Consider the following 26685-nt stretch of genomic DNA (forward strand, 5'->3'; position numbering starts at 1 on the left):
TGGGCCAAAGTCCGTTTCCCTACTACTACCTTTTACTAGGACCAGAATCCTTACTGATTAACTGATCCCCATACCTTAAGCTTGTACCCCACACTCAAAAAGCAAGTGTCTTTCCTTATTTTTGTCTTCAGTCTTAAACTGAACTATGCTAAGTGGAGATATCTTGCCTAGGAGAGTTTAATTATCGTCATACACCAGCCCCTGATACTTAATTCAAGTATGTAGAAATAGCATGTAATTTGTAAATTTTTAAAAATCTTAAACCAGACTGAGCGTTTAAATATTGTTGCTCTTATTTTTTAGTCTATGTCTATATATTCCACCATTCTTTTTTCTCATTTTTGATAGGTGAATTTAATCCATTTACATTCATTTTGAATTTTACATTTAAATTTTACCATCTTATTTTGTATTTTCCAATTATTGTGTTTGTTACTTTTTTTCTTTTTTTTTCCTGGCTTCTGTTGATAGAGTTTTGGTATTCATTTTTCCCCTTCTATTGGACTAGACACTTTTCATATATTATTTCTTTTTTTTTTTTAAGGTTTATTTATTTATTTCTCTCCCCTTCCCCCCCACCCCAGTTGTCTGTTCTCTCTGTCTATTTGCTGCGTCGTCTTTGTCTGCTTCTTTTGTTGTCAGTGGCACGGGAATCTGTGTTTCTTTTTGCTGTGTCATCTTGTTGTGTCAGCTCTCCGTGTGTGCAACACCATTCTTGGGCAGGCTGCACTTTGTTTCACGCTGGGCGGCTCTCCTTACGGGGCACACGCCTTGCGCGTGGGGCTCCCCTACATGGGGACATCCCTGCATGGCACGGCACTCCTTGCACGCATCAGCACTGCGCATGGGCCAGCTCCACATGGGTCAAGGAGGCCCAGGGTTTGAACTGCAGACCTCCCATGGGGTTAGCGGACGCCCTAACCACTGGGCCAAGTCTGCCGCCTCATATATTATTTCTAAACCTCTTAGCCTTTCAAAATAAGTTTTCTTTTTATTTTTGGCACAAGGTGAAAGACCCTGACTTATAGACTTTAGAATTCAGAAATTTTTTATCTAAATACATTCTTGTAATTCCTTTTTATTTTATATGTAGTTTTTAATATATATTTTATCTCTAAATCTCACATTCATTGTAGGATTTTTTATATATATGCATTTATCCCATGTCTTTTTTTAAAAATTAAATATACGTTTTCTTTTGCTAGAGATCGTAGGCAGGTAATTGTATCAGAAGGAATTTAAGAGATGTTCTATATTGATTCCTTACCTATCGGGAAATATGTTTATTTTGTCCTCATAGTTTGATGATGCTGTGGCACGGTAGAGAGGTATAGGTCCGAAATCATTCCATTCATAACTCTGAAATCATTGCTCCCTTATCTTTGCCCACCGAGTGTTTGTGAGTAGGCTGATGCCAATTTGATTCTTGCTTCTCTGTAGGTAAGCTCCCTTGTTTTTCTCTCATTTTGGTTTGGGATATTCTCTTTATTTGGGGAATACAGCTATTTCACTGATAGGAAACTTTTTCTTTTTTTCTGCTAAATTATTTAGGGACCTTTTTATTTTGAAAGCTCAAAATAAAATTAGTCTATTAGAGAGTCTACCAGTGCTCTTAATTGTGAAATAATTTTCCAGCAGTAGATTCAACAATGGAGAATAAATTCCTAGTAAATTCTACTTGAAGCTTTTATAGTTGGACCCAGAAAATCCTTAGTAACAGATATACACATCTAACGAAAAATAAAAAGATTTTGTGTCAGACAAATACCAAATATGTTATGGCTGCCTATCAAATACTAAATAATAATTTGCAGGTAAAAATATGCCTATTTTCATGTAAATTCTGGACAATTTAACTACAGACGTTAATATTACTATCGTTCTACTTTATTTTATTTTATTTTATTTTTTTATAGCTTCAGGGGAATTTTCTTCACTCTTCTCCATTCTTTCCTTGAACTCCTATTAGGTCAATTTTAGAAATTCTGGATCTCTCCTCCATGACACTTATTTTTACCCTCATTTTTTTGTTTTCCTTACCCTTTTGCACTGTAATCTCTTAGCTCGATTTTTTTTGTTTTTTTTTTTAATTATTATTAGAGAAGTTGTCCGTTTATAGAAAAGTCATTCTTGGTTCAGTTTTTCAGATCAAAACTGAATGCTCATCCATGACCACTGTGTTCTTCCATCTACCTACTGAGTTATTTTAGTTGTAACTACCATGTTTTTAATTTCCAGAAGTTATTTTTCTTTTTAATAGGAATCTTTTACCTTTTATGAATGTGATAGACTTTTTAATCTACCTGTATCTTGTATTCTTACTGTGTGTTCATCCATTTTCTGTACTAACCCGTTTCTCATCTATTTTCTCCTTTTGTTAAATTTGCTGTCTCTCTTTCCTGCTTGATTTTTCTTATATGTTTAGTGAATTTTGTCTATCTATCCATATATGTTAGAAAAGACCTAGAATGAAAAATACTAGGTAGTTAGCGTGTATTTCTTTAGCTATAAGAATTCTTTTTTCCCTGGCAGTGAATGTAGGCTCTCTGAGTCTGGAAGCCCTATTTCTCAGTTATGAGGGAGTGGGGTTTGGTGGCAGGAAAATCCCTCACAGCAGCCCTAGCACTCCTTCTGGGAGATTCCCTGGGCAGAATTCCCACTTTGGAGTCATGTACTCACCCTTGACTCCCATGGGCAGTTCCCAGAGTCAGCTGCTATCTGGGAACATGGGCCTGGTGGCAGCTGCTCACTCACCCTTTAATTACCGCAGCAATCACCCACTGTCTCTTCCTTTCCCCAGCTTCAAATAACCACTGAGCTTGGAATCTCTGTGGAGAAAATCTTCTCTTTCTCCTGTTGCAGGTTTTTTAGCTTAGTGGAGTTTCACCATCAGTTTGTTTCCATCTGTGTTTTATCTTTCAGAAAGTCTGCATTGTTCTGATCTGCTGCCATGGTGTTCCTTCTGCTGTAGCTTTATGCCCCGCCCCCCTTATTTTTCTGTTATTTCATTGATATTTTTGGATGGTGGAGAAAATATAAGTGCTAAAACTCCCACAAGAATACCTCCTTAGATCCGTTTATTTACATGTTAGAAAACTGAGGTCCAGGGGGGAAAAAGGAAAAAAGAAAACACAAGACAGAATCTTACCCAAAGTTATATAGTTAGTATGTGCAGAGCAGGATTTAAATCTCAATCTGTTTGGTTTCAAAACATGTTATTTATTTGAACACACACAACTATGCAGTATGACCAAGTGATTTAAATAATTTTCTTAGAAGTATACTACAGTTCATATCCAAATACTTTTGCTTCTTCAGAGTAAGCAATTCAGGAGGGTATTGTTGATGAACATGTGTACAATGTGCCTCTTAAGCAAAACCTTCAAAACCTCTGCAATGTCTTTTTTTTTTTAATATTTATTTTTATTTATTTCTCTCACCTTCCCCCCACTCCCAGTTGTCTGCTCTCTGTGTCCATTGACTCTGTGCTCTTCTGTGACCGCTTCTATCCTTATCAGTGGCACCAGGAATCTGTGTTTCTTTTTGTTGTGTCGTCTTGTGTCAGCTTTCCATGTGTGCGGCGCCATTCCTGGGCAGGCTGCACGTTCTTTCGCGCTGGGTGGCTCTCCTTACGGGGTGCACTCCTTGTGCATGGGGCTCCCCTATGCGGGGGACACCCCTGCATGGACACGACACTCCTTGCGCGCATCAGCACTGCGCATGGGCCAGCTCCACACGGTTCAAGGAGACCCGGGGTTTGAACTGCAGACCTCCCATGTGGTAGGTGGACACCCTATCCATTGGGCCAAGTCTGCTTCCTGCAATGTCTTTTTTATTATCTTTAAATCCCATCTTCTGAGAGTGGGTTTGACTTAAGGAAATTTCCAAAATTATTTGGAGCCAAAATTGTTGATCCAAAAAAAAAAATTTTTTAAGCACTTGTACACTGATTAAGAAAGTTCTACAAGAATTTCAAAAATATTTCCCTTTGACAGCATCATTAGAGTAAATGAATGACCTCTAAGGGGTTATTTTCATGTTCTATGAAAAATTTAAGTCTGGTGTACTTACTTTTTAATATTAAAAGATAATAAATATTACTGTATACATTATACAACCAGAAAAATAATTTTACACATAACATCTTTAGCACTTTAAAAAGATCCAATTTAATTTCCCTGTCTTGGCGGTTACATTTAGTTTATCATTTTTTGTTTGATTTTTAAAGTTAATTAATATGGTCACATTCTTCAACATTCAAAAGATACAAAAAAAAGAATATGTAATGGAAAATCTGCTTCCAACTCCTGTCTCCTGTGAACCAGTTTTTTTCCCTAGAAGCAGTGTGACTAGCTTTTTCAGTACCTGCAAAGTACATGCACACACACACATTTTCCTTTTTTCTAAAGTGTCATTCTATATGTATTCATTCTTTTATGTCTTACTTTTTTAACTAAATGTTCTTTAGATAGCTCATAAAGAACATCTGTATTCTTTTTTCCTTTATTCTTTTTTTATAACTGCACAATGTTTCGTTTTATAATTGTGCCAGAATTTACTTAACCTGTTGTCTATTGGTAGGTTTTTGTTGTTTTGTTTTTGTTTTTGCAATTACAAGTAATGCTGTAATAAGTAATCTTATATAGAGATAATTTACCACGTATGAGAGTATATCTGAAAAAATAAGTTTTAAATAGGTTGCTGGATCAAAGGATTGACAGATATTGCCAAGTGGCCATTCTTAGAGATTATACCAGTTTACGCTTTAACTGGCAATGTTGTATTTCTCCACATCCTTGCCAGCATGTTGATTTACGCACTTCCTCATCTTTGTCAGTCTGATGGGTTTTTTTTTTTTTTAGTCTATTCTGCATTTCTTTTGTTATGAATTAGGCTGATTACTTTCCAATGATTTTATGTGACCTGTTCATATTCTCTGATCATTTCTTATTGGGTTATTGGGTTTCTTCCTTATTGCTTTATTGTTTGTTTTTAAAATAAATAGTCCTTTGTCTGCCTCACATTTTAAAAAACCAAATGCTGTAACTGCTCTGCATGGTTCAGCCTACTGTAGCCCAAAACTAAATCAGAAACCTCCTTTATCCCAGAAGCTGAAGAAAACAGTGAATGTCAAAACCAGTAGATACAGAATCAACTGTTAGAGGAGTAGAAGGGGCAAAAGCTGCTCTCATGGTTAAGTCAATGAGAAGGTATGATGTCGATCATACAAAAATAATTTTAAAAATATTAATAGCTTATTTGGGGTTGTTTTCTACTCCTACTTTAGCTGGCTCTCTCCAACAGAAGAACTGTAGAGGCATTAATTTCAAGTGCTTCTCTTTTTAAATGCTCTGTGCCAGATTTGTTTTGTGTTTACATACATACAGGATTTTTCTTGTTTGCAATAGGGACCCAAACATGAACAAAACTAGTTAAGTTTATTACCTGGAAAAAGAGAGATAACTTGTGTATTTCCTAAAAGTTTCCACCAGACTCTCGAATTTTTTATAGATGATAGTTTCAAGAGAAAGTCCCAAAAGGTTGAAGCAACTTTTAAAATAAAAACTACTACTTTTAAGCATATAGCCTATGCAAGCAAAACTTCTTAATGAGAATCAATTTTTTTTTGTTTCCTCTAGTTAGCAAACTCTGCACATGAATCTTTATTCTGAAAGTATTTTATTCAGCTTATTTTATTACTTTTTCCATCAAGACTAATAAAATGAGATAACCATGTCCTATTAGTAAGTAAAATAGACTATCTTGTAATACTTAGTATTAATGGTAAACAGTCACATAAATGTTTTTCTACCTATAAATAAATTTTGTCTAAATTAGATTTTTTAAAAGGAAAAGAATTAAGAAGTTAATTTGTGAAACAGAGCAGTGGAACAGCTTTAGATAATTTTCTCTAACCAACTTCCTGCTTTAAGTAATGATAAGAATGCAGTGATTACTCTCCTGTGGCCATTTGTTGTTGTTTGGTAATTTTTGTTTGCTTCATTCTTTGGAATCCTGCAGGTTTTGATTTGTGAATATTAGTTGTGATAGAGGACCGGCACCTGGTGTAATCACAGTTTAATTGAAAGCAATATTTATATGCAATTTGGAAGTGAACGTGTTTATATAAATTTGTTTTTCATTTGTACTAAATATGGAGTATATTTCACATAAAAATGATCCTGGCATGTTTTGTGTAGTTAATAATGATTAACATCTGGCATAAAATACTTTTTTGAGCATCCTCAATACTACTTATTCCTCATTCATTAGAGTGAAGAATTCTACCTAAATAAGTTTTTCTCCTAAAATTCTGAACCTTGTTTAGTTCATTTTTTAATGATCAGTTAACATATGTTCATTTTATTTCTAAAATAAACATATACAGATAAGCATAAAAAAAGAAAAAAAAGTTATCCTTAATCTCACAACCCAAAATAAATTTTTTCCTATTAATACAGATGAATGGTTTTACAAAAATGGAATCCTCCTAAACAGAATGTCTTGGAATAGCCCTTTTTTTTTCCATGCAACATCACACTGTAAATACTGTATTCCTTAATTTATTACACAGTCCCTTAATTTCTGGAATTTAGGTTATTTTCTACTTTTTTCTAGTATGAATAGTACAGAAATAATCATAAAGCTTTAAAAGAATTCCTACAGAAAGTCTTTCTAAACTGCATATATTGTTTTCTTCATTTACAAAACATAATTCAACCTCTATTTTTGTCTTAGACATCATTATAAACATCAGTTGTTATACTACTTTATACAGTTGCACTCTCAGATTAACCACTGTAGAGCTTTGTCCATTTGCTAAATGGATCCTAGATTGCTATGCTCTTTTAGTTTCTGTACCTGCCTTTTATAGAACTTATTTTACTTTTGCTTGCAGCTCTAATTTCATGGTAATGACATAGTTCCTATATTTTTGCACTTTCTAATGTGCTGTAGACTGAAAAGGCTGTTAACCAAAATTCTTATAGTTACCTTTAAGTAATTAATTTGTGACCAAGTCCTGAGTGAGTCTCCTATAATCTTTGTGCAAACTTAACATCAGATTTTCTTTGATTCAGAGACCTTTTCTTACTTGCTCACTTACTTTTTATTATGTAGCCACACTCTAGATAGTTTTAAGTTTCTGAATAAGTGGACTTTGTATTGTTGAGGTGATACTTCAGAGGGGAATCTCACTCTACTGTGCAGTGTATTACTTGAGAAAATCGTCATCTTATCCCCCATTGTCACACCAACTTCTTACCTTTTCCCCCTCCTCCTCCCTCTTTCCCCCCTTCCCTCTCTCCCCTCTCCCTCTCTCTTTCTCTCCCCCTCCCTTCCTCTCTCTCTTCCCCCTCCCTTCCTCTCTCTCTTCCCCCTCTTCTCTCTTCTCCCTCTCTTTTTTTATTAGAGTAGTTGTAGGTTCACAGAAAAATCATACAGAAAGTACAAAATCTCTCATACACACACACAGACAATTTTCCAGATTCTTACCATTTGGCTGTAGTGTGGCACCTTTGTTATAATTGATGAGAAAATATTGTTATAATTATGTCATTATAGCCCATAGTTTACATTAGGGTTTGCTCTTTGCGATATACAGGTTTATACTTTTTTTGGGTTTTTTTCTGGTAACTTTTTTTTTTTTAAGATTTATTTTTATTTATTTCTCTCCCCTTATCCTCCCACCCGCCCCAGTTGTCTGCTCTCTGTGTCCATTCCCTGCGTGTTCTTCTGTGACCGCTTCTATCCTTATCAGCCGCACCGGGAATCTGTGTTTCTTTTTGTTGAGTCATCTTGCTGTGTCAGTTCTCTGTGTGTGCGGCACCATTCCTGGGCAGGCTGCACTTTCTTTCGCACTGAGCGGCTCTCCTTACAGGGCACATTCCTTGCACATGGAGCTCCCCTACGTGGGGGACACCCCTTTGTGGCACGGCACTCCTTGCATGCATCAACACTGTGCATGGGCCACCTCCACACAGGTCAAGGAGGCCCAGGGTTTGAACCATGGACCTCCTGTGTGGTAGGTGGAAATCCTATCCATTAGGCCAAGTCTGCTTCCCTTTTCTGGTAACTTACATGCAACCTAAAAATTTCCCTTTTTACCCATTCTCAAATGTACAATTCAATGATATTATCTTCTCTTCTTTAATCAGGATTACCTGAATTGGAATTGGAAGCCATTGATAACCAGTTTGGACAACCAGGAACAGGCGATCAGATTCCATGGGCAAATAATACAGTGACAGCTGTAAATCAGAATAAAGCAGAAGAGTAAGTAATGTTTTATATTTTATAAGGTATCAATACCAATTTTAAAACAGCTACTTTTCCCAGACTGGATTCCAGTATACATTTTGTGAGATGTTATTCTATATAAATGTTTGATGAAATAAAGGTGGGATGGGGTAGGGACACTGAGCTAAACAGTTTTATTTACTGTATGACCACAAGGCTAGTGTACATTATACTCACCAAGAGATTGATATAGAATGCAGCTATTGTTTTATACCTCATGTCTTACTTTGTTTTGATTGATCACTATAATATTTCTGGGATCTATGGATGAATTGGCCTCAGTACAATAATTATGTTGCTGTTGAGCTTTAGGTATATATAATCTTGCCCGGCTTTTTTCTTTGTTTAGAACAAGAAGGTATAAGGAGGAAAGGTACTTTGTCATCTGTTTAGTGTCTCATGTTGATTGGAATTGAATTCCTTAGTCCCTCTCTGTTCCATAACACAAAGGATAACCAGATAGTATTGAACATGACTTAGAGCCTTAACTGTGAACTGTGTTCCCAGTTACCTTCCACAAGAAGAATTCTTATCATTATATTCCTTTTCTGTATTATTTTTCTATGTATTTCTAAGTATTATGCTTTGCTTGGTATCAGTTTTACTTAGACTTCATATTTTCTACATGTAATCATTTTGTTTTGTTGCTTTATACCTAGCCTGTTTCATTTTTCTAACATGATTTCTTTTGTAAATGGTAATTGTGTCATGTTGTCAATATGATCCATTAGTCTTTGAAAGTTAAGTAATATGATTTTACTATTTTGATTATGATTCAGTCATGAGCAGTTACTGGTATCCATAAGATATATGAAATAAGTAGATTAAATCTGAATGTAGGCTTGATAACTTTTTTTTTTAAGTTTTTGACTGATTTTTATTTTTTCACTTTTGTTAAAATTCTTTTCCCTTTTTTTAACTATGTTTGGTTAATTTTTCAGGCTAATTTGTAAACTAGCATGAAAACTCTGGAAACAAAGTTCAGTGATTGACAAAATAGTGAAAAATGTATTCAAGCTACATAGCAAGTGTTCATTTAATTTCTACTCCTTAAATGTAGAGCATTTTATTTCATTAGAATTGATTGCAGGCCATTTCAACAGAAAATTTTCTCAAACCAGATTTGCCCTCCTAATAACTATTTGCTATTATCAGCCTTAAACTTTCTTATCTTTTGATCCTGCAGCCAGTGTATTAGTTCACAATTAGATGAGCTTCTGTGTCCACCAACAACAGTAGAAGGAAGAAATGATGAGAAGGCTCTTCTTGAACAGCTGGTGTCCTTCCTCAGTGGCAAAGATGAAACTGAGCTAGCCGAGCTAGACAGAGCTCTGGGAATTGACAAACTTGTTCAGGTATTTACCAAAGTCAGCATTATTTAAATAATGCAGCCCCAAGAAGCTAGAAAGTGATTTTTAAGCAAGATTTTACCAGTATATTCCCACTATATTTTAGCTTTTTAAAAATTTACCCCCGTATTAGTCAAGGTTTTCCAAGAAAACAGAACCAACAGGAAATAATGTATGTGTGTATGCGTGTGTGTGTAAATGTTGTAAGATTTATTAGAAGAATTGGCTCATGCAACAGTGGGGATTGGCAAGTCCAAATTCTGTAGGGCAGTAATGCAAGTGGGAACTCTGATGAAGGTTTCAGTGAATTCCCCAGGAGAATCTGACTGGCCGAAGAAAAGATAGAAATTCTTCTTTCTGACTGCTGAAATTATCAGTTGTTCCTTTAAGGCCTTCAGATGACTGGATAAGACTTCTGTCATTACTGGAGGCAGTCTCCTTTGTTGGTTGTAGATATAATCTGCCATCTATAGTCTGAGTAATAGTTTAATCTGTGAAATAGCCTCACAGTAACAATCAGGCCAGTGCTTTTAAACCAACAATTGGACACTATAACCTGGCCAGGTTGAAACGTGAACTTAACCATCACAAACTCTTTAGAAAGTTATCAAAATATTTAATAGTTACATATGGGCTTTTTAAACAAAGTATCATAATAATTCATGAATTAAAAAATTGGAAAATCTTAGCTTTTCCTTGTAGAGCAGAATCTTGCAAGCTATAGCTAGAATAGAATCCAAGTTTATAGCATCACTTCTTATTTTAAGAATTAATTTACACTTCATTCTTATTTGTCTACAACCTATATATTTCATGATATTCCCACTTCCAGGTTAGCATTTTTCAGACTGTGGGATGATGAAGTGAGTTTAATGGATCACAGTCACCATTTTTTAATGGATTGAAATAGTGTATTTCTTTCAGGGAGTAATAGTCCAAAAGTTTGCAAGTCAAAACTCTGTGGCATTCTGTTAAATCAACTGTGAATTTTTTTCACATAAGGTGAAAGCATGAATTCTGAATTTGAAATAGAAAAATGTCTGATTAATCCCTACCTTAAGCACCTACCTCTCACGGTAACCTACTAAATATAAAGTTTATTGAGGGAAGCGGACTTGGCCCAATGGATAGCGCGTCCACCTACCACATGGGAGGTCTACGGTTCAAACCCCGGGCCTCCTTGACACGTGTGGAGCTGGCCCATGTGCAGTGCTGATGTGTGCAAGGAGTGCCCTGCCATGCAGGGGTGTAGGGGAGCCCTACACGCAAGGAGTGCACTCTGTGGGGAGAGCCGCCCAACGCGAAAGAAAGTGCAGCCTGCCCAGGAATGGCGCCGCACACACAGAGAGCTGACACAACAAGATGATGCAACAAAAAGAAACACAGATTCCCGTGCTGCTGACAACAACAGAAGTGGACAAAGAAGACGCAGCAAATAGACACAGAGAACAGACAACCGGGGTGGGGGTGGGAAGGGGGGAATAAATAAATAAATCTTTAAAAAAAAAAAAAAAAGAAACACAGATTCCTGGTGCCGCTGATAAGGATAGAAGCGGTCACAGAAGAACACACAGCGAATGGACACAGAGAGCAGACACTGGAGGGGGAGGGAGGAGAGAGAAATAAATAAAAATAAGTCAATAAATAAAAATAATGAATAAAATTTTTGATTCTTAGGGTTTGCATTGAAATTCTTTTCCAACATTTTAGCTTACTTTCATTGGTTTAGGGCCTTACTTTAAACAATTCGGTTAAACTATCATCAGTCTAAAGCAACTTCTATACGTGAGTCCTTCAAGTAGAAACTTTTGGAGAGCATGGATTCAGGTGAATGTATTTATGACAATTTCTAGAGGTAACATGCTTCCCAGATCCAAAATTATATACAGAAACATGTCACTTATTAGCAGAAATTTATTTGTAAACTGTTGTAAACTATTTTTTTCTTACAGGGGGGTGGATTAGATGTCTTATCAGAGAGATTTCCACCACCACAAGCAACACCGCCTTTGATGATGGAAGAAAGACCCAACCTTTATTCCCAGCCTTACTCTTCTCCTTCTCCTACTGCCAGTCTCCCTAGCCCTTTCCAAGGGATGGTCAGGCAGAAACCTTCACTGGGGAATATGCCTGTTCAAGTCACACCTCCCCGAGGTGCTTTTTCACCTGGCATGGGCATGCAGCCCAGGCAAACGCTAAACAGACCTCCGGCTGCACCCAACCAACTCCGACTTCAACTACAGCAGCGTTTACAGGGGCAGCAGCAGGTGAGTACTTCTGTTTAGCAGTTGATATTCTTTAAAGTTGAGCTTGTACCACAATGTCTCTGTAAAAGAAGACAGCCCACGTGCTATAATAGTGTCAAGTCCACTCCCAGAGCCTCTATGAAAGATTCCAAGAACCATCCTTGGTCTGGGCCTAGGACAGGGACAAGGGACTTTTACATTTACTTAAAGACTGCTGGGTCGTAACAAAGTTGTTTCAGGCCCAAAATTTAAAAGCTATTTAATTTTGTTTTTCAAGATTAAAAAATATTTAGGCTAATTATTAGATAATCACATTAATAAAGAAGAACATAGCTTAATTTACAAAGTAGAGCTTTAGGAGAGACTATTTATGATTGTTGGAACAAAAATTGAAGTTTATTTTGAAGTTGAGGTGATTGAAGTCTAGCAATATAGTCTATATTCAGGAGAATGGAGAAAAGGATAGTTTGGGGGCCTGGGAGTTGTGGGTGAGTTAAATTTTCTCTCTCATGAGTAGAGACAGTGGCATAAGCATTTAAAATTATATAAGCAACAGGTACGGAGATCATCAAAAAGACCAAAACATCAAATGGTTAGAAGTGTTACCTCTGCAGAGTGGGAAAGGAACTGTAGGTGGTTGCTTCTTGTTTTTAATAGTTTCAGCAGCAAGAAAAGAAAAAAAAAGATCAGTTCAAAATAGTAAAACAATAAAGAAAATACTTTGTCTCAAATCTTGCAATGATCCAAAAATAGAGAAAGATGTGGTAACTTCAGAGACTCCAGTATATATTGAGGAACCAGGTTCTCTCCATTTTGACTCTGTAATCCTTGGCAAGTCTGTACAATGACTGTCTTGGTGACAAATATCACATGCAAACAAAACTATAACAAGTGAAGAAGATTTGTTTCTTTCCTATGCGTCTCTTTTCAAAAACCAGGAAACTTTTTTCCAGAAGGCTTTCTTCCTTCCTCCCAAAAATAAGAAAGAAAGGGGGAACATTTTTTTCTCCATATGTCTGGCTCACCAGAACCAGAGCTGAGTCACATGTATATCCTTAGCCGGTTGCTGGCAAGGATTGCCTTAGAGCCCTTTGCGTCCTATGGTTCAGGATAGTCAGCTGAGAAAAAATCCTATGTTGCCCTCAAGGAAGAAGGGGAGAGTAAATGGCTGTGGATTGGTAATAGCAGTACCTGATAAAATCAGTAAATTCAAGTTTAAATGTATTATTAAATTGGTGAACTGAGGTGGTTCATCTTTCCTTTCTTCTGCCTGAAATTCCATTAAGTGATGAGTTATATATTTTAGATGGATAAATTCATACCAGTGAAGGGGAAAAAAAGAGAATACACCAGCATACTAAAAAATTAATTTTGAAACATTGAAAGCAAACATGAGAAAGAAACAAAATTATCAATTGCAAATAATCAGACTGCTTACATAGAAAATCCAAGAGAATCTATAGAGAACTTAGAACTAACAAAGAAGTTCATCAAGATTTCTAAATTTAAAAAAAAAACAAAGATTAATGGTAATCCTTTTTACTAGCATCATCAAGTAGACAATGTAATTTCAAAAAAATATACTTTGCAAAACTTAGAAAACTATAAATCATAATTGAAAGACCAAAGGAAGAGCCAAATAAAAGATGTTCATAAATCAAAAGACTCCCTATCCTAAAGATGACAGTAGTGCCACAATTAAATTCAATATAATTTATATAAGTTCAATATAATTCCAATCAGAATCTCAACCTGGTGTTCATAATACATGTGAGCCTCACCAGGTTGATATTTTCTGTTTATTTGTTGGTCCTCCTTCCCTCTTACTCTTCATAAACACAGAAAACTGTAAGCATCTCACAGGCAGGAATTTAGCACAGTATCTAATGATTTGAGAAAAGGAAAACAGGCATACTCAGATCTACATCATAGTTTTTTTAATGGATTTTAAGATCAGTTTAAAAATACTAAATAAATCTTATTGATTGGAATTATGGTACCCAAGGAATAAATGATTCAAAATTTTAAAGTTGATTATACAGTTATGAATAATCCCAGCTTGAGGGCAGGGGAAGGAAAGACATCCTAGGAAAGCATTCATTGAGACTTTTTTTAAAAAGAAAAAAAAAAAAAAAAGAAGGAACTGATTCAGAACAAATACAAGTTAAAGTATAAGCCTTTAGAAATATACTGAGTGAAAGAAACTAGACAAAAGGTACTGCATATTATTTGACTTCCATCTATATAAAATATAAAAACAAATAAATTAGAGATAGAAACAGAATAGAATGGCAGCTATATACGGCAGGGGAAAGATAGAGAGATTGAAAAGTGATTGATTATTAAGGGGTAGATTGTTGCTTTTGTTTCTTATTGTTAGTGGAGTAATGAAAATGCTCTAATAATAATTGAAGTGAAAAATGCACAACTATGTGATTATACCAAATACCATTGATTGTACATGTCGGATGGATTGTATACTTTATGAGTATGTATCAATAAAATTGATTTAAAAAGGAAAAAATATATATAAGTCTTCAGGTATAGTATCTGACTACACCTCAGATGAGCACAGTTTCAATAAATATATCAATAATACCAATAAAGAACTTCTAAAGTTCTTTTTTGGGAAAAGGACAACAGCAAGGATGGGTAGGCTTGCTGCTAATAGAAAATGGTATAATCTTAGCCGACAGAAGATAAAATTATTCCACCCTAGTTTTGTTTTTTTCTTCTCCAACAAGGAACACGGTCTTCATACTGTCAAAAGAAGAATAATATAAAGAGGGAATAACAGTCGAGACAGATAAAGAAACATGTTACACTTAGTCATCTTAAAATAAGTCAAGTCCAGGTCTATTCCATGTTAGGGCACTGAAGAAAGGTATGGATCTGGTACAAAAACCTCTATCTAGGGAAACGGACTTTGGCCCAGTGGTTAGGGCGTCCGTCTACCATATGGGAGGTCCGCGGTTCAAACCCCGGGCCTCCTCGACCCGTGTGGAGCTGGCCATGCGCAGTGCTGATGCGCGCAAGGAGTGCTGTGCCATGCAAGGGTGTCCCCCGCGTGGGGGAGCCCCCACGCGCAAGGAATGCGCCCGTGAGGAAAGCCGCCCAGCGTGAAAAGAAAGAGCAGCCTGCCCAGGAATGGCGCCGCCCACACTTCCTGTGCCGCTGATGACAACAGAAGCGGACAAAGAAACAAAAGCAGACAAAGAAACAAGAGCAACAAATAGACACCAAGAACAGACAACCAGGGGAGGGGGGGAAATTAAATAAATAAATAAATCTTTAAAAAAAAAAAAACCTCTATCTGCTATTTATGATAGAGAATGGAGGGGACCAGAAAATAGAACTAGGATCAAAGGACAGGAAATACAGAGAAATAAATTTCACCTTCAGATCTCTGGCAATTAAAACTGCCCAATAAAAGAATATACTTCCTTAAAGAACTCTTTGTCTTGCCGAGGATCTATGAAGTGGCTTGATGAGGGTTTCTCAGCTTTGACACTGTTGACATTTTGGGCCAGACAGTCCCTGTAGTGGAGGGCTTCCTGTGCATTGAAGGATGTTTGGCAGCACCCCTGGCCTCTGCCCACTAGATGCAGGTCGCACCCTTTTCCCTGGTTGTGACAACCAAAAACTTCTTCAGACATTGTCAGATGTCCCTTCTGGGGCATAATCACCATTTGTTGATAACCTCTGGACTAGATAACTATCCTTTAGGTTTATCTTGTTGGTAAGGCATTGGGAAAAAATTCACATAAAGTAACAGCTAGCCTGAACCCTGTTTGTGTGTGTGTGGTTTTATATGTCAACAAGGGTCTCATTCTTCCTCTGGCCTCAAGCCCACATTTCATTTCTTTTTTTTCACATTTCCTTTTGTATTACAAAGTTTTTTGCCTGGCCGCTATAGACTTTTGAATTTGTACCCCCAGCTCTAAGAACAAACAACTCTCCTTCTCCCATACCCAGAAAAGTTAAGATTCCAGAGGAGGTAACAGATGTAGCCATCCTTGCAGGAAGGCTTCATTGTAAGTGAAACTTGACCTGTTGGTTGAAATGGATAGAATTTTAGTCATCAGAGAGAAGAGGCAGGTCAGGGTGGATTGGTTGTACACAGCATTAGTCAAATGAGCAAGAATTATTTCAAAGGCAATAGTAGACCTGTTTTTCTGGAACAGGAAGTATATGTAGATTTCTGCCATTTAGAATAATTCTTCTGTTTCTAAAAAATAGCCTGTCTTTTCATTTTCTAAAGTTGTCCTCATTTTTACTACTTCTCAAGCATCCTTTACTCCCTTCCCACCCATTTCATGCTCATGCTGTCTCACAACTCAAATATAGAAAACCATAAGTTTGAGATCCCAGTGTAACCAGATTTTGTCTAGGTTATTTACTGTGCTGCAGAAATGAATTCAAGAACCCATTGGGTTAGTTAGGCCAGTAATTTATTAAGGTAGGGAGGGAAGAGAAATGGGAGAAAATCCCTGGTAGAGAGGAAGGGGCTGAAGAGTAATAAAGTGGGCCGATTTACAGATTACAGTCTACTGTAGATTATAAATCCCCAGGTTTACTTGAATTTGATCCAGGCAGGGGCAAAGGACCCAGGATAAGGCACGAACAGGCACACCAGGACAGGGCAAACGCAGGCAAAAGAGCAAAAGGCCTTTGCGCTTGCTTTTTAAACCATTAATTATTCTACCCCTTTGCTGATGGCCCAGGAGGAGTCCCAACTGTTCATTGTTTTGATTGATTGTCCCACCCATCAATCCCCCAGGAGGGCCCGATGATAAATTCCTTGGGGAATATCTGGGGCTTCTCCTGTCTTCCGGAGGAAATCTCATTTTGAATTGGCAGAATTTCTTGAGGGTCTTCCAGCAGCCATCTTGGGGGTACCGAATGGCACATGGACTTCTTGCCAGGTTCCAGATTCATCTACTGATTCCCTGTCTAGCCTGCTTCACCACCTCTCACTCCCCTGCAGTTTAACTCCCCTCCATCTCTAGGTATTAATGTGTTTTCATCCATCCTCTGCGCCTCCCTCCTGTTTTAGTCCTCGGTGGTCCTTCTGCCTCATCCCCCTTGCCATCTGGCGTTCTATCCTTCAAGCCCCAGTGGAGCTCACTCAGGCTTTTGGTCCTTCCTTCGGGTCCCTAGGCTGAGTCATCTGCTCCCTCTGTACTGCTATAGCTGACTCTTTATATGCAATACACTGTGATGTATTGGCTTCTGCCACTCAACAGGGAATTCCCAGAGGACAGGAATTTGCTCACCATTGTAGCATCCAAACTTGGTACAATATCTTGCATTTCCTGAGTTTCTAAAAACAAACCTGAAGCATTAACTCAGTTTTTTTAAACTGAATTTAAGAAATGTGTAAGTTTGGGTACTTGAGAGTTCCTTTTAAACCAATAATATTGGTGTCTTTATTTTCAAAATGATTCAGAATGCTTTGATCCATTCTACAGTGCCTGGAAATTTTAATATTTACATTTTATTGAAATTTTTCCTCATATCAGCTTTTGTTTTCTCCTCTAATAGAGCCTGAGAAAATTAAGAGTTGATCTGTTTGGGAATGAACAATTTAATCACTGTTCGTAGCTCTTTGGGTTCTCTAACCGAATCTTCATAGGCTTTCCAATTTGCATATAGTATAATAAAATATATTAAAATTTATTAATTCATTAATATATTATTCATATAATACAATAATATATTTAAATATATTTTTTATATATAGACTGTTTACAAGGAAGTCTTACTTCCCAGGATACTTGTTTAATTACCAGATAAAGTTAAGGCACATCCATTACCTAATACCCTAAGCCTGATCCAAACAGCATTCTCCAAACTAGTGTTCCATAGAAGATGGTTTTAGGAGATAGAGGTTAATGGTTTTATTGTCAAAAAAACAGGATTTTGATCAAATCGGTTGCATAATACATCCCCTTCTTAGAGACCCACAATGTGCTTTGACCAATTAAAGGCTCATAAAATTACTACACTAAAGAAATCATTTCACCTTGTGTAATCCATCATTTCCAAAACATAATACAGCCCAGCGTGCCTATTTCCTGGCACCACTATTAATGTACTGCAGAACAATGTTCTTTAGAACACCAATTTGGGAAATGCTGGTCTAAAGTAATTACATCTTCTGGTTAAATAAATAGTCCATTTTCTCAGGCCTTTTGTTGCTTACATAATTCTCTCCAGCCAGTGAAATCACACTGCATTTTTTCCTAAATTCATACCCACTAGAAAGGAACTCTCCAAGTGAAAAGTACCTCAGCTTTTCCATTCACATTCCAGACCATTATAGAATGTGTGCCTTTATTATATACTTAGTTTTTTTACTCAATATTTTAAGGCCTAGGGCTGATGGTGCTTCTCTCCATTATTGCTCCCATCTGAAATGACCAGGTATTAACGTGTTGAAAAAGTGTGTGTTAAAAAAACATGTTCAAAGGTTTTGCCATATTTAGTGTAAATATTTGATAAATGTTAGGAATTGCCAGCTTTTTGGCAAACATGTGTGGAAGATAATCTTATTAGATCTGCAACACTAAAACTTATTTAATAATCACAAATAAGGCCCATGTTATGTCTTTTTGTAGAAATATGGTATCTCATTGCTTCTGTTTTTCTAGTTGATACACCAGAATCGGCAAGCTATCTTGAACCAGTTTGCAGCAACTGCTCCCGTTGGCATCAATATGAGATCAGGCATGCAGCAGCAAATTACACCTCAGGTAATGTGAGGCAACCAGTTGTTAGGACTTCTCTGCCCAAGCAGTGTTCCTTAAAGTGTTGATCATAGTGTCTTTGGGGGAAGCGGATTTGGCTCAACGGACAGAGCGTCCCCCTACCATATGGGAGGTCCAGGGTTCAAACCCAGCGCCTCCTGACCCATGTGGTGAGCTGGCCCACGCGCAGTGCTGATGTATGCAAGGAGTGCCATGCCATGCAGGGGTGTCCCCCGCATAGGGGAACCCCACACACAAGGAGTGCGCCCCATAAGGAAAGCCACCCCATGTGAAAAAAGTGCAGCCTGCCCAGGAGTGGCACCGCAGACACGAAGAGCTGACACAGCAAGATGACACAACAAAACCAGACACAGATTCTGGGAGCCACTGACAAGAATGCAAGTGAACACAGAAGATAACTCAGCGAAAGGACACAGCAGACAACTTGGTGGGGAGGAGTGGGGGAGGGCAGGGAAGGGGAGAGAAATTTTTTTTAAAAAGTATCTTTGGAATGGTCCATGGGTTGATTTTTTTTTCCCAAAGATTTATTTATTTCTCTCCCCTTTCCCCTTCCCCCTGCCCCCGGTTGTCTGCTCTGTGTCTATTTGCTACGTGTTCTTCTTTGTCCGCTTCTGTTATCAGTGGCATGGGAATCTTTCTTTTTGTTGCGTCATCTTATTGTGTCAGTTCTCCGTTTGTGCAGCGCCATTCCTGGGCAGGCTGCGCTTTCTTGCGCGCTGGGCAGCTCTCCTTACAGGGCGCACTCCTTGCACATGGGGCTCCCCCATGCGGGGGCACCCCTGATTGGTACGGCACTCCTTGTGCGCATCAGCACTGCACATGGGCCAGCTCCACGTGGGTCAAGGAGGTCCAGGGTTTGAACCACGGACCTCCCATGTGGTAGACAGACGCCCTAACCACTGGGCCAAGTCTCCTTCGCCATGGGTTGATATTTTAATGACGTTTGTAGTGTAGTTTTCTTCTAGAATGAATTGATAATCTACTTGCAATCCCTTTTATTGATAGCTGATTGAAAACGGATGGTTCTTTATTTTGTTTTGTTCTATTGTTGCTGCCGTTATTGTTATTCGATACCAGATGACCAAGCAGAAAGTTCTTACTGCTGTGTTGAATAGTACCAATATTAAGAAGTCTAAGATAGGAAACTGTGTGAATGGTACCTGAGACCTGATCCAAACCCAGTCACTCTGCTAAGTCAATTCAACTACCTTATGTTCTTTGCGTAGGCTGGGTATCAGCATTTTCTAGGTTTTGTTTATTTTAAAGACCGTTGTATATGAATCCAGAGCCATTAGAACTGTAAACATAAAAAAAGACTGGGTAGCCTTCTAAGTGTTACGTAGTACTCACTCCCTACTTTACTTCCACACATACTTTAATTATTTTGCTTCAGCCACTAATTTATATTTCCTTAACCAAGGAAAAATCTGGGAGATGATGAATTTTTAGAAAGGATCCAAACAAAACTCTTCTTTTCTCCATAAAGTGGACCTAGGTGGATTTGGAGCAAAGCCAATGCTAACCAAAGGGATGCATTTTGACAGAAGCTGCTCTAAGCAGCAGATATTGGCTCATGGGCCCAGAGTTTATAAATTATAAACCTCTGTGGTTACCTCATGCAAGGGTAATTAGCTTGTAAAGAAACAAGATCCCACTTTTGGAATTCACATAAAGATAATTTCTACCAGAGAGTCATATCACACACTTTTTTTCAGATTGGACTTTATCTAGTTAGCAAGTTTAATTTTAATGGAACTTGTATGCTTTAATTAGATCCTCAATCTTAGTTGACATTTTCTGAGGAAAGCTTCACTGACATGACATGTCGCTTTGTCTGTTAGATTGAAAAATGATTTCAGCCTGATTTTACTAGATGTTTCTTATCCATATATATTATAGCTATTAAACTACTTATTCTAATGCCTGAAGTAGTGTTTTACTGCAATAATGACATTAAACAGAGCTTTTTGCATTTATTATTTTATTTCTAATACAGTCTTTTTAAGAGAGAATTTGACACTGGAGCATGGATTTCTGATTTTTCCTTTTTTAATGGTATTTGTAGGTGTTTCTGATTGCAGACATAATGCATGTTCATTGTAGATCATTTGGAAACTACAGAAAACATGGTGAAGAAATTTGAAATCACCTATCATTGCTTTTTATTTGTTTAAATGAAATGGAAAAATGATCAATCTCAGTGAGAAAGGGGGAAACTCAAGTTTCTCCAAACTAGAAACATAGTAAATTTTTAGAAATAGGATGTAAAAAAGTCTCCTGACAACCTAATATCAGATAAGATCGAAGTCATTAAGCACATTTTCTTTCTCTTTCTTGTGGTTTTCATGTTTCTCTTCACAATTTTAATGGCCTAAATTACAGTACTAATCAATACATACTTTCTTTGACTTGTCTCAGTGAGTTCTGTGTGACTTTTAATTGGGAATTGTATTTAACCTGCTCTAATGGTCAGGTATTGTTTTAGCATTTCTCAGCTACTTTAAGCTCTAACAGGTACTTAATTAAGCTTCTCTTCTGTAATTATTACTTAAGGAGTTCTGTTCCTTTTCTGTTTTAGTTCCCCTTGCTCACTGATAATTGCTACGTATTCTGTTGACCAAAGATACTAGTCTTTGTCCCATAAGCTCTCTGCGATAAGTAGTGATTATAATAATTTTAATAAGTGAGAGTTTCTCCTCTCCTGCAGCCACCACTGAATGCCCAAATGTTGGCCCAGCGCCAGCGTGAATTATACAGCCAGCAGCACCGACAGAGGCAGCTAATACAGCAGCAAAGAGCCATGCTCATGAGGCAACAAAGCTTTGGGAACAGCCTCGCTCCCTCATCTGGACTGCCAGTTCAGATGGGGAACCCCCGTCTTCCTCAGGGTGCTCCGCAGCAATTCCCATACCCACCAAACTATGGCACAAGTCCAGGAACCCCACCTGCTTCTACCAGCCCATTTTCACAACTGGCAGCGAACCCCGAGGCATCCTTGGCCAGCCGCAGCAGCGTGGTGAACAGAGGCATGGCAGGGAGCATGGGAGGACAGTTTGGCCCTGGAGTCAATCCTCAGATGCCGCAGAATGTCTTCCAGTATCCCGGATCAGGTATGAGGATCACGACTTCATATTGACTTTGTAAGGTGATGCCTGCAGGCTCAGGTCTGTCTTGGTCTGTGTTCAAGTTCACTGATGTTGGGGAAGAGTGATGAAGAAGGATGCTGACCTGGAGTTGGGAGGGTGGGGCTCCAGGCGCAGCTCTGGCCACTAAACAAATGGTTTGAGGCTTAACTCTATTTGAGTGCCGAGAGGATTAAATTAGAGTATCCGAAAGGGCCTATCTGACTCTAAATGTTAACATTCTGTATGCAAAGCATATCCTCTTATTTTCTCACTTTCTGTCATGGATCCTTATGACAGTCTCATGAAAATCCTCCCCAAACAGTGGGCTTAAGCATATTAAAACAAAATTTGCCTACAGTTTTTCATTGTCTTGGAGATTTTGTTTTTGATAGTCTATGTTAGGATAACCAGTCTTCACAAAGAGGTCTGTCAGGGAAGCGGACTTGGCCCAGTGGTTAGGGCGTCCGTCTACCACATGGGAGGTCCATGGTTCAAACCCCAGAGCTCCTTCACCCATGTGGAGCTGGCCCATGTACAGTGCTGATGCACGCAAGAAGTGTCCTGCCACACAGGGGTGTCCCCCGCATAGGGGAGCCCCACACGCAAGGAGTGTGCCCCGTAAGGAGAGCCGCCCAGCGTGAAAGAAAGTGCAGCCTGCCCAGGAATGATGCCGCATACATGGAGAGCTGACACAAGATGATGCAACAAAAAGAAACACAGATTCCCCTGCCATTGACAACAACAGAAGTGGACAAAGAAGATGACACAGCAAATAGACACAGAAAACAGACAACTGGGGTAGGGGGGAGTGGAGAGAAATAAATAAATAAATAAATCTTTAAAAACAAAAAACAAAAAAAAGTCCAAAGAGGTCTGTCGGACTCCTCTTTGGTTTCACCACTCTCAGCTGCTTAGGTTCTCATGTCCTCAGCAATATCACTGAACTTTCTGTCTTCCAAAACTATTTTTGTTTTATTTTAAAAGACTTATTTATTTATTTATCCTCCTCCCTCCCCCACCCCCCCGTTGTCTGTTCTCTGCATCTTCTTTGTCTGATTCTGTTGTCAGCGGCACGGGAACCTGTGTTTTCTTTTTGTTGTGTCATCTTGTTGTGTCAGCTCTCCGTGTGTGCGGTGCCATTCTCGGGCAGGCTGCACTTTCTCTCACACTGGGCGGCTCTCCTCACAGGGTGCACTCCTTGCGCTTGGGGCTCTCCTACGCAAGGGACACCCCAACGTGGCACAACACTCCTTGCGCACATCAGCACTGTGGATGGGCCAGCTGCACACCGGTCAAGGAGGCCCAGGGTTTGAACCGCGGGCCCCCCATGTGGTAGACAGATGCCCTAACCCCTAGGCCAAGCCCACTTCCCACTATTTTTGTTTTTAATCTTCCATCTGCACTGTCTTTCTTTCATTCGCTTTGTCTTAGGGGATTTTATCTTTTGTGATTTATTTTCTGTTGTTATCTCAAGATTCTAATAGAAGTGATAAAAACACATGAAACTTTTATGCAAGATTAATAGTCTGGCACCCCCCCTCCCCAAATGAAATAAATTCCTGGATTGTATACATGAAGCAAAAAATTAAGTTTTAAGGCTGCTTAAAAATGAATTCAGGGAGCTAATGTGCCTCAAGTGATTGAGCTCCTGCCTCCCACACAGGGGGTCCCAGGTTCAGTTCCTGGTACCTCCTGAAAAAACAAACAGCAAGCAAAACGAACGAAATAAACCAACTAAGGGAAGCCAGTGTGGCTCAGTGGTTGAGCACTGGCTTCCCACATACAAAGTCCCAGGTTCAATCCCTGGCCCCCAGTACCTAAAAAAAAAAAAAAAGAATTTCAATGAGGAGGCTGCTTTTAGAACTTGAATAAAAATTTGAAGTTATATAGAGGGTTTTGACATGGCAATATGCTTATCAACTTTGACAGTCAAATCAATTTAGACATTTCATTCTGATAGCAACAAGTGCTAAAATTCCTTGACTATTAAATTAAGTATCTAGGGAGACTTGTGTCAAAGAGCACCACAGTTCTCTAAGACAGTCAAAGTTATGCCACATCAATTCCTTTGTCTTCAAGACAGTGAAGTCATCTTTGGCTGGTTTGTATCACTGACATTAGCAGTATGAGCAAGAAAATGATTATAAAGCCATATTTTAACTCTAAGGTCTGCAAGGAGTAGCTTCAAAAGAGGTCTATTTCCATATCTTAAGATTTCTGTATGTGAAAAATTTGACAAGCCTTTTTCACTTTACTCTAGCCTGCAGAAGTGCTTCCTACAATATTAGAAGACTTGTGTAGTTAACTGCTTCCCCACTCCTCTTTCAGAATGTCCAGTTGGCCCAAACAGCAGATAGGCTTTTAGCAGCAATCAGTGTTGATTGCAACACCTTCAGTCAAAAGATTTATGTCATTTATTAGAGGAGAATAAAACTACAGGGAAACCAAACATCAATAAAATCTTGATAAAATTGTTCTAAGGGATTTTCTCTTAAAAAACATAAAAATAGTACCTCTGTCAAATTTCAGTCATGCACTTTAAAATCTGTTGTCTGGAAAGCTCAAAAAGGAAAAGATCATATCCTGCTCCCATTCCTTGACAAAGCCATTTGAAAAGGCAGTGCTTCAAACCCACACGCTTTCATTCCAGGTTGTGGATCTAGTCTTTGCTCTATCACATCCAATATACAACACAGTAAGTTGCAATAATGGGTGGAGCGTCCTTCACCAGGCAGAGTAAACAGTTGTGTTGCCACCCATTGTAAGTGCTCCATTTGATACTTGGCTTTTACTGTCAGTTGACAAGAAAATACTTCTCACACAATAAGAAAAAATAGGGAAACGGACTTTGGCCCAGTGGTTAGGGCGTCCGTCTACCATATGGGAGGTCCGCGGTTCAAACCCCGGGCCTCCTTGACCCGTGTGGAACTGGCCATGTGCAGTGCTGATGCGCGCAAGGAGTGCCGTGCCACGCAAGGGTGTCCCCCGCGTGGGGGAGCCCCACGCGCAAGGAGTGCGCCCGTGAGGAAAGCCGCCCAGCGTGAAAAGAAAGAGCTGCCTGCCCACAAATGGCGCCGCCCACACTTCCCGTGCCGCTGACGACAACAGAAGCGGACAAAGAAACAAGACGCAGCAAATAGACACCAAGAACAGACAACCAGGGGAGGGGGGGAAATTAAATAATAAATAAATAAATCTTTAAAAAAAAAAAAAAATAAGAAAAAATAAAATCAGTATCCATATTGTAGACAAAACCCAGAGGCTGAGGACAATGGACAGAGTGGAGGTTTCAGCCAGTTACCTACTGAAATGAAATGGCAAAGCAATTCGTTCCTTCATGGACCACTTCAGAATTATAGCGGAAAGCAATTAGTTATTCTTTAGACTTTAAGAACAATTGAAAATGCAAGTTTCTGTTTCTCCTGTTCTAAGCCACAAGCCTGCTTCAACATGATCAACAACCTGGTAGAAGGCAAGACCAGGTTTTCTCTTGCTACAAATAAAGGTTTCTAGAAAGGATCCAACCTTTTCAAATTAAGCCTTTTCCAAAAATAAAATAAATTGTTAATTGTATCTTAAAGAATCCAATTATAAGACTCTTAGGCTTTCATTGGTTTTATGGTTCCATTGCCAGTAAATTTGTCACAAAACAGTACTAAAACATTTGTGTCCTAACATGGTAGGGGTTGGCAGATTATGGTCCACCAGCCTTAATCCAGCCTTTTGCCTGTTTTTGTAAAGAAAGTTTTGTTGAAACACAGCTGTGTCCGGTTCAAAGATCTTATGCTACAGAGACCTTCATGCTTGCAAAGCCTAAAACATTTACTGTCCAGCCCGTCTCAGAAAACGTTGTCTGTGTGACTGAAACCCAGTAAAACCAAAGGATAAATACGTTAGTCTGCTTTACATTCTTTGCTTTGGCATCTTTCAGCTTAATAGAGGCCCAAAGTAAATGAAGGCATATCTAGGTAGCTAATTCCAGAGTATGTTTTCTTTTATTTCTGAAAACAGAAAACTCTTTTAGACTATTATGTCATGAAGATGAGTACATAAGAACACAATTCGGCATTTTTTTAAACATTGTTTTATACAAAGGATCATTCAACGTAAATATCAAAAAAACCTTTTTTAAAAAATGTGTACCACTTTATGGGTTCCTTGAAACACATCCAGCGACCCCTGTTCTGCAGACAACAGTAAACACCTTACCACCTACTCCTCAGTGATCTCACCTGCTCCTCTGGCTTCAGTAACCTCTACATGCTAATGGCTCCATTCTTTATCCCTCAGCAGACCTCTGAGAGCTTGTGTGTAGCTGCCTTCTAGGCAGAAAACCTTTGTTCCACCAGCTCCCCAAATTCAGCTTGTCTAAGCTAGACTCATCAACTGCACTTCTACCTTCCATCTGAGTGTTCCAACTATAACAAACTTCTCAGGATATAAGAAAGAGCACATACCTTGCTCTCTTTTACTTCTAGGCCTTTGTGTCTCTGGTGCCCTCTGCCTAAAATTTCCTTCCCTGATCTACCTCATTGCTGTTCCTCCCTCTTCTCAGAGCTCTCTCCTCTGGGAAGCCTTCCCTGGCATCCCAATTCATAAACACTCACCACCTTGTTATAATCACTTGTTAGCCTGTCTGCCCTTCTTTTAAATAGGAAGCTCTTTGAGTGAGCAAAGTATGACCTTTTCCATCTTTGTTTCTTAAATGCTTAGCACAATGTTCTGGTAGAGAGAAGATGCTCAGTGAAGCTTTGGAGAAATAAACAAATGGAAGTTTGAATCCTAATTCCACTTGGCTGCTGCCAGTTGGCTGTGATGCCAGTTATGGCCCAGCAGCAAGACTTAATATAATCTAAGCAAATAGAAATGTAGCATTTTTTTAAAAGATTTATTTCTC

The 26685-nt window shown here is 38.5% G+C and overlaps 1 protein-coding gene across 7 annotated transcripts in view; it reads left to right on the forward strand.

The window, feature by feature from the left end:
• Positions 1–26685, forward strand: part of NCOA1 (nuclear receptor coactivator 1) — a 293327-nt gene that overhangs the window by 242581 nt on the left and 24061 nt on the right. For all 7 annotated transcript variants that reach the window (XM_058287710.2, XM_058287708.2, XM_071211904.1 and 4 more), the window contains 5 exons: positions 8157–8274; positions 9485–9653; positions 11600–11914; positions 18547–18648; positions 21371–21773. In XM_058287710.2, coding sequence (XP_058143693.1) covers positions 8157–8274; positions 9485–9653; positions 11600–11914; positions 18547–18648; positions 21371–21773 — 1107 coding nt within the window. The remainder of the gene's footprint in view (positions 1–8156; positions 8275–9484; positions 9654–11599; positions 11915–18546; positions 18649–21370; positions 21774–26685) is intronic.

This window comes from Dasypus novemcinctus, chromosome 25 (assembly GCF_030445035.2).
Source record: "Dasypus novemcinctus isolate mDasNov1 chromosome 25, mDasNov1.1.hap2, whole genome shotgun sequence".
NCBI classification, from domain to species: Eukaryota; Metazoa; Chordata; class Mammalia; order Cingulata; family Dasypodidae; genus Dasypus; species Dasypus novemcinctus.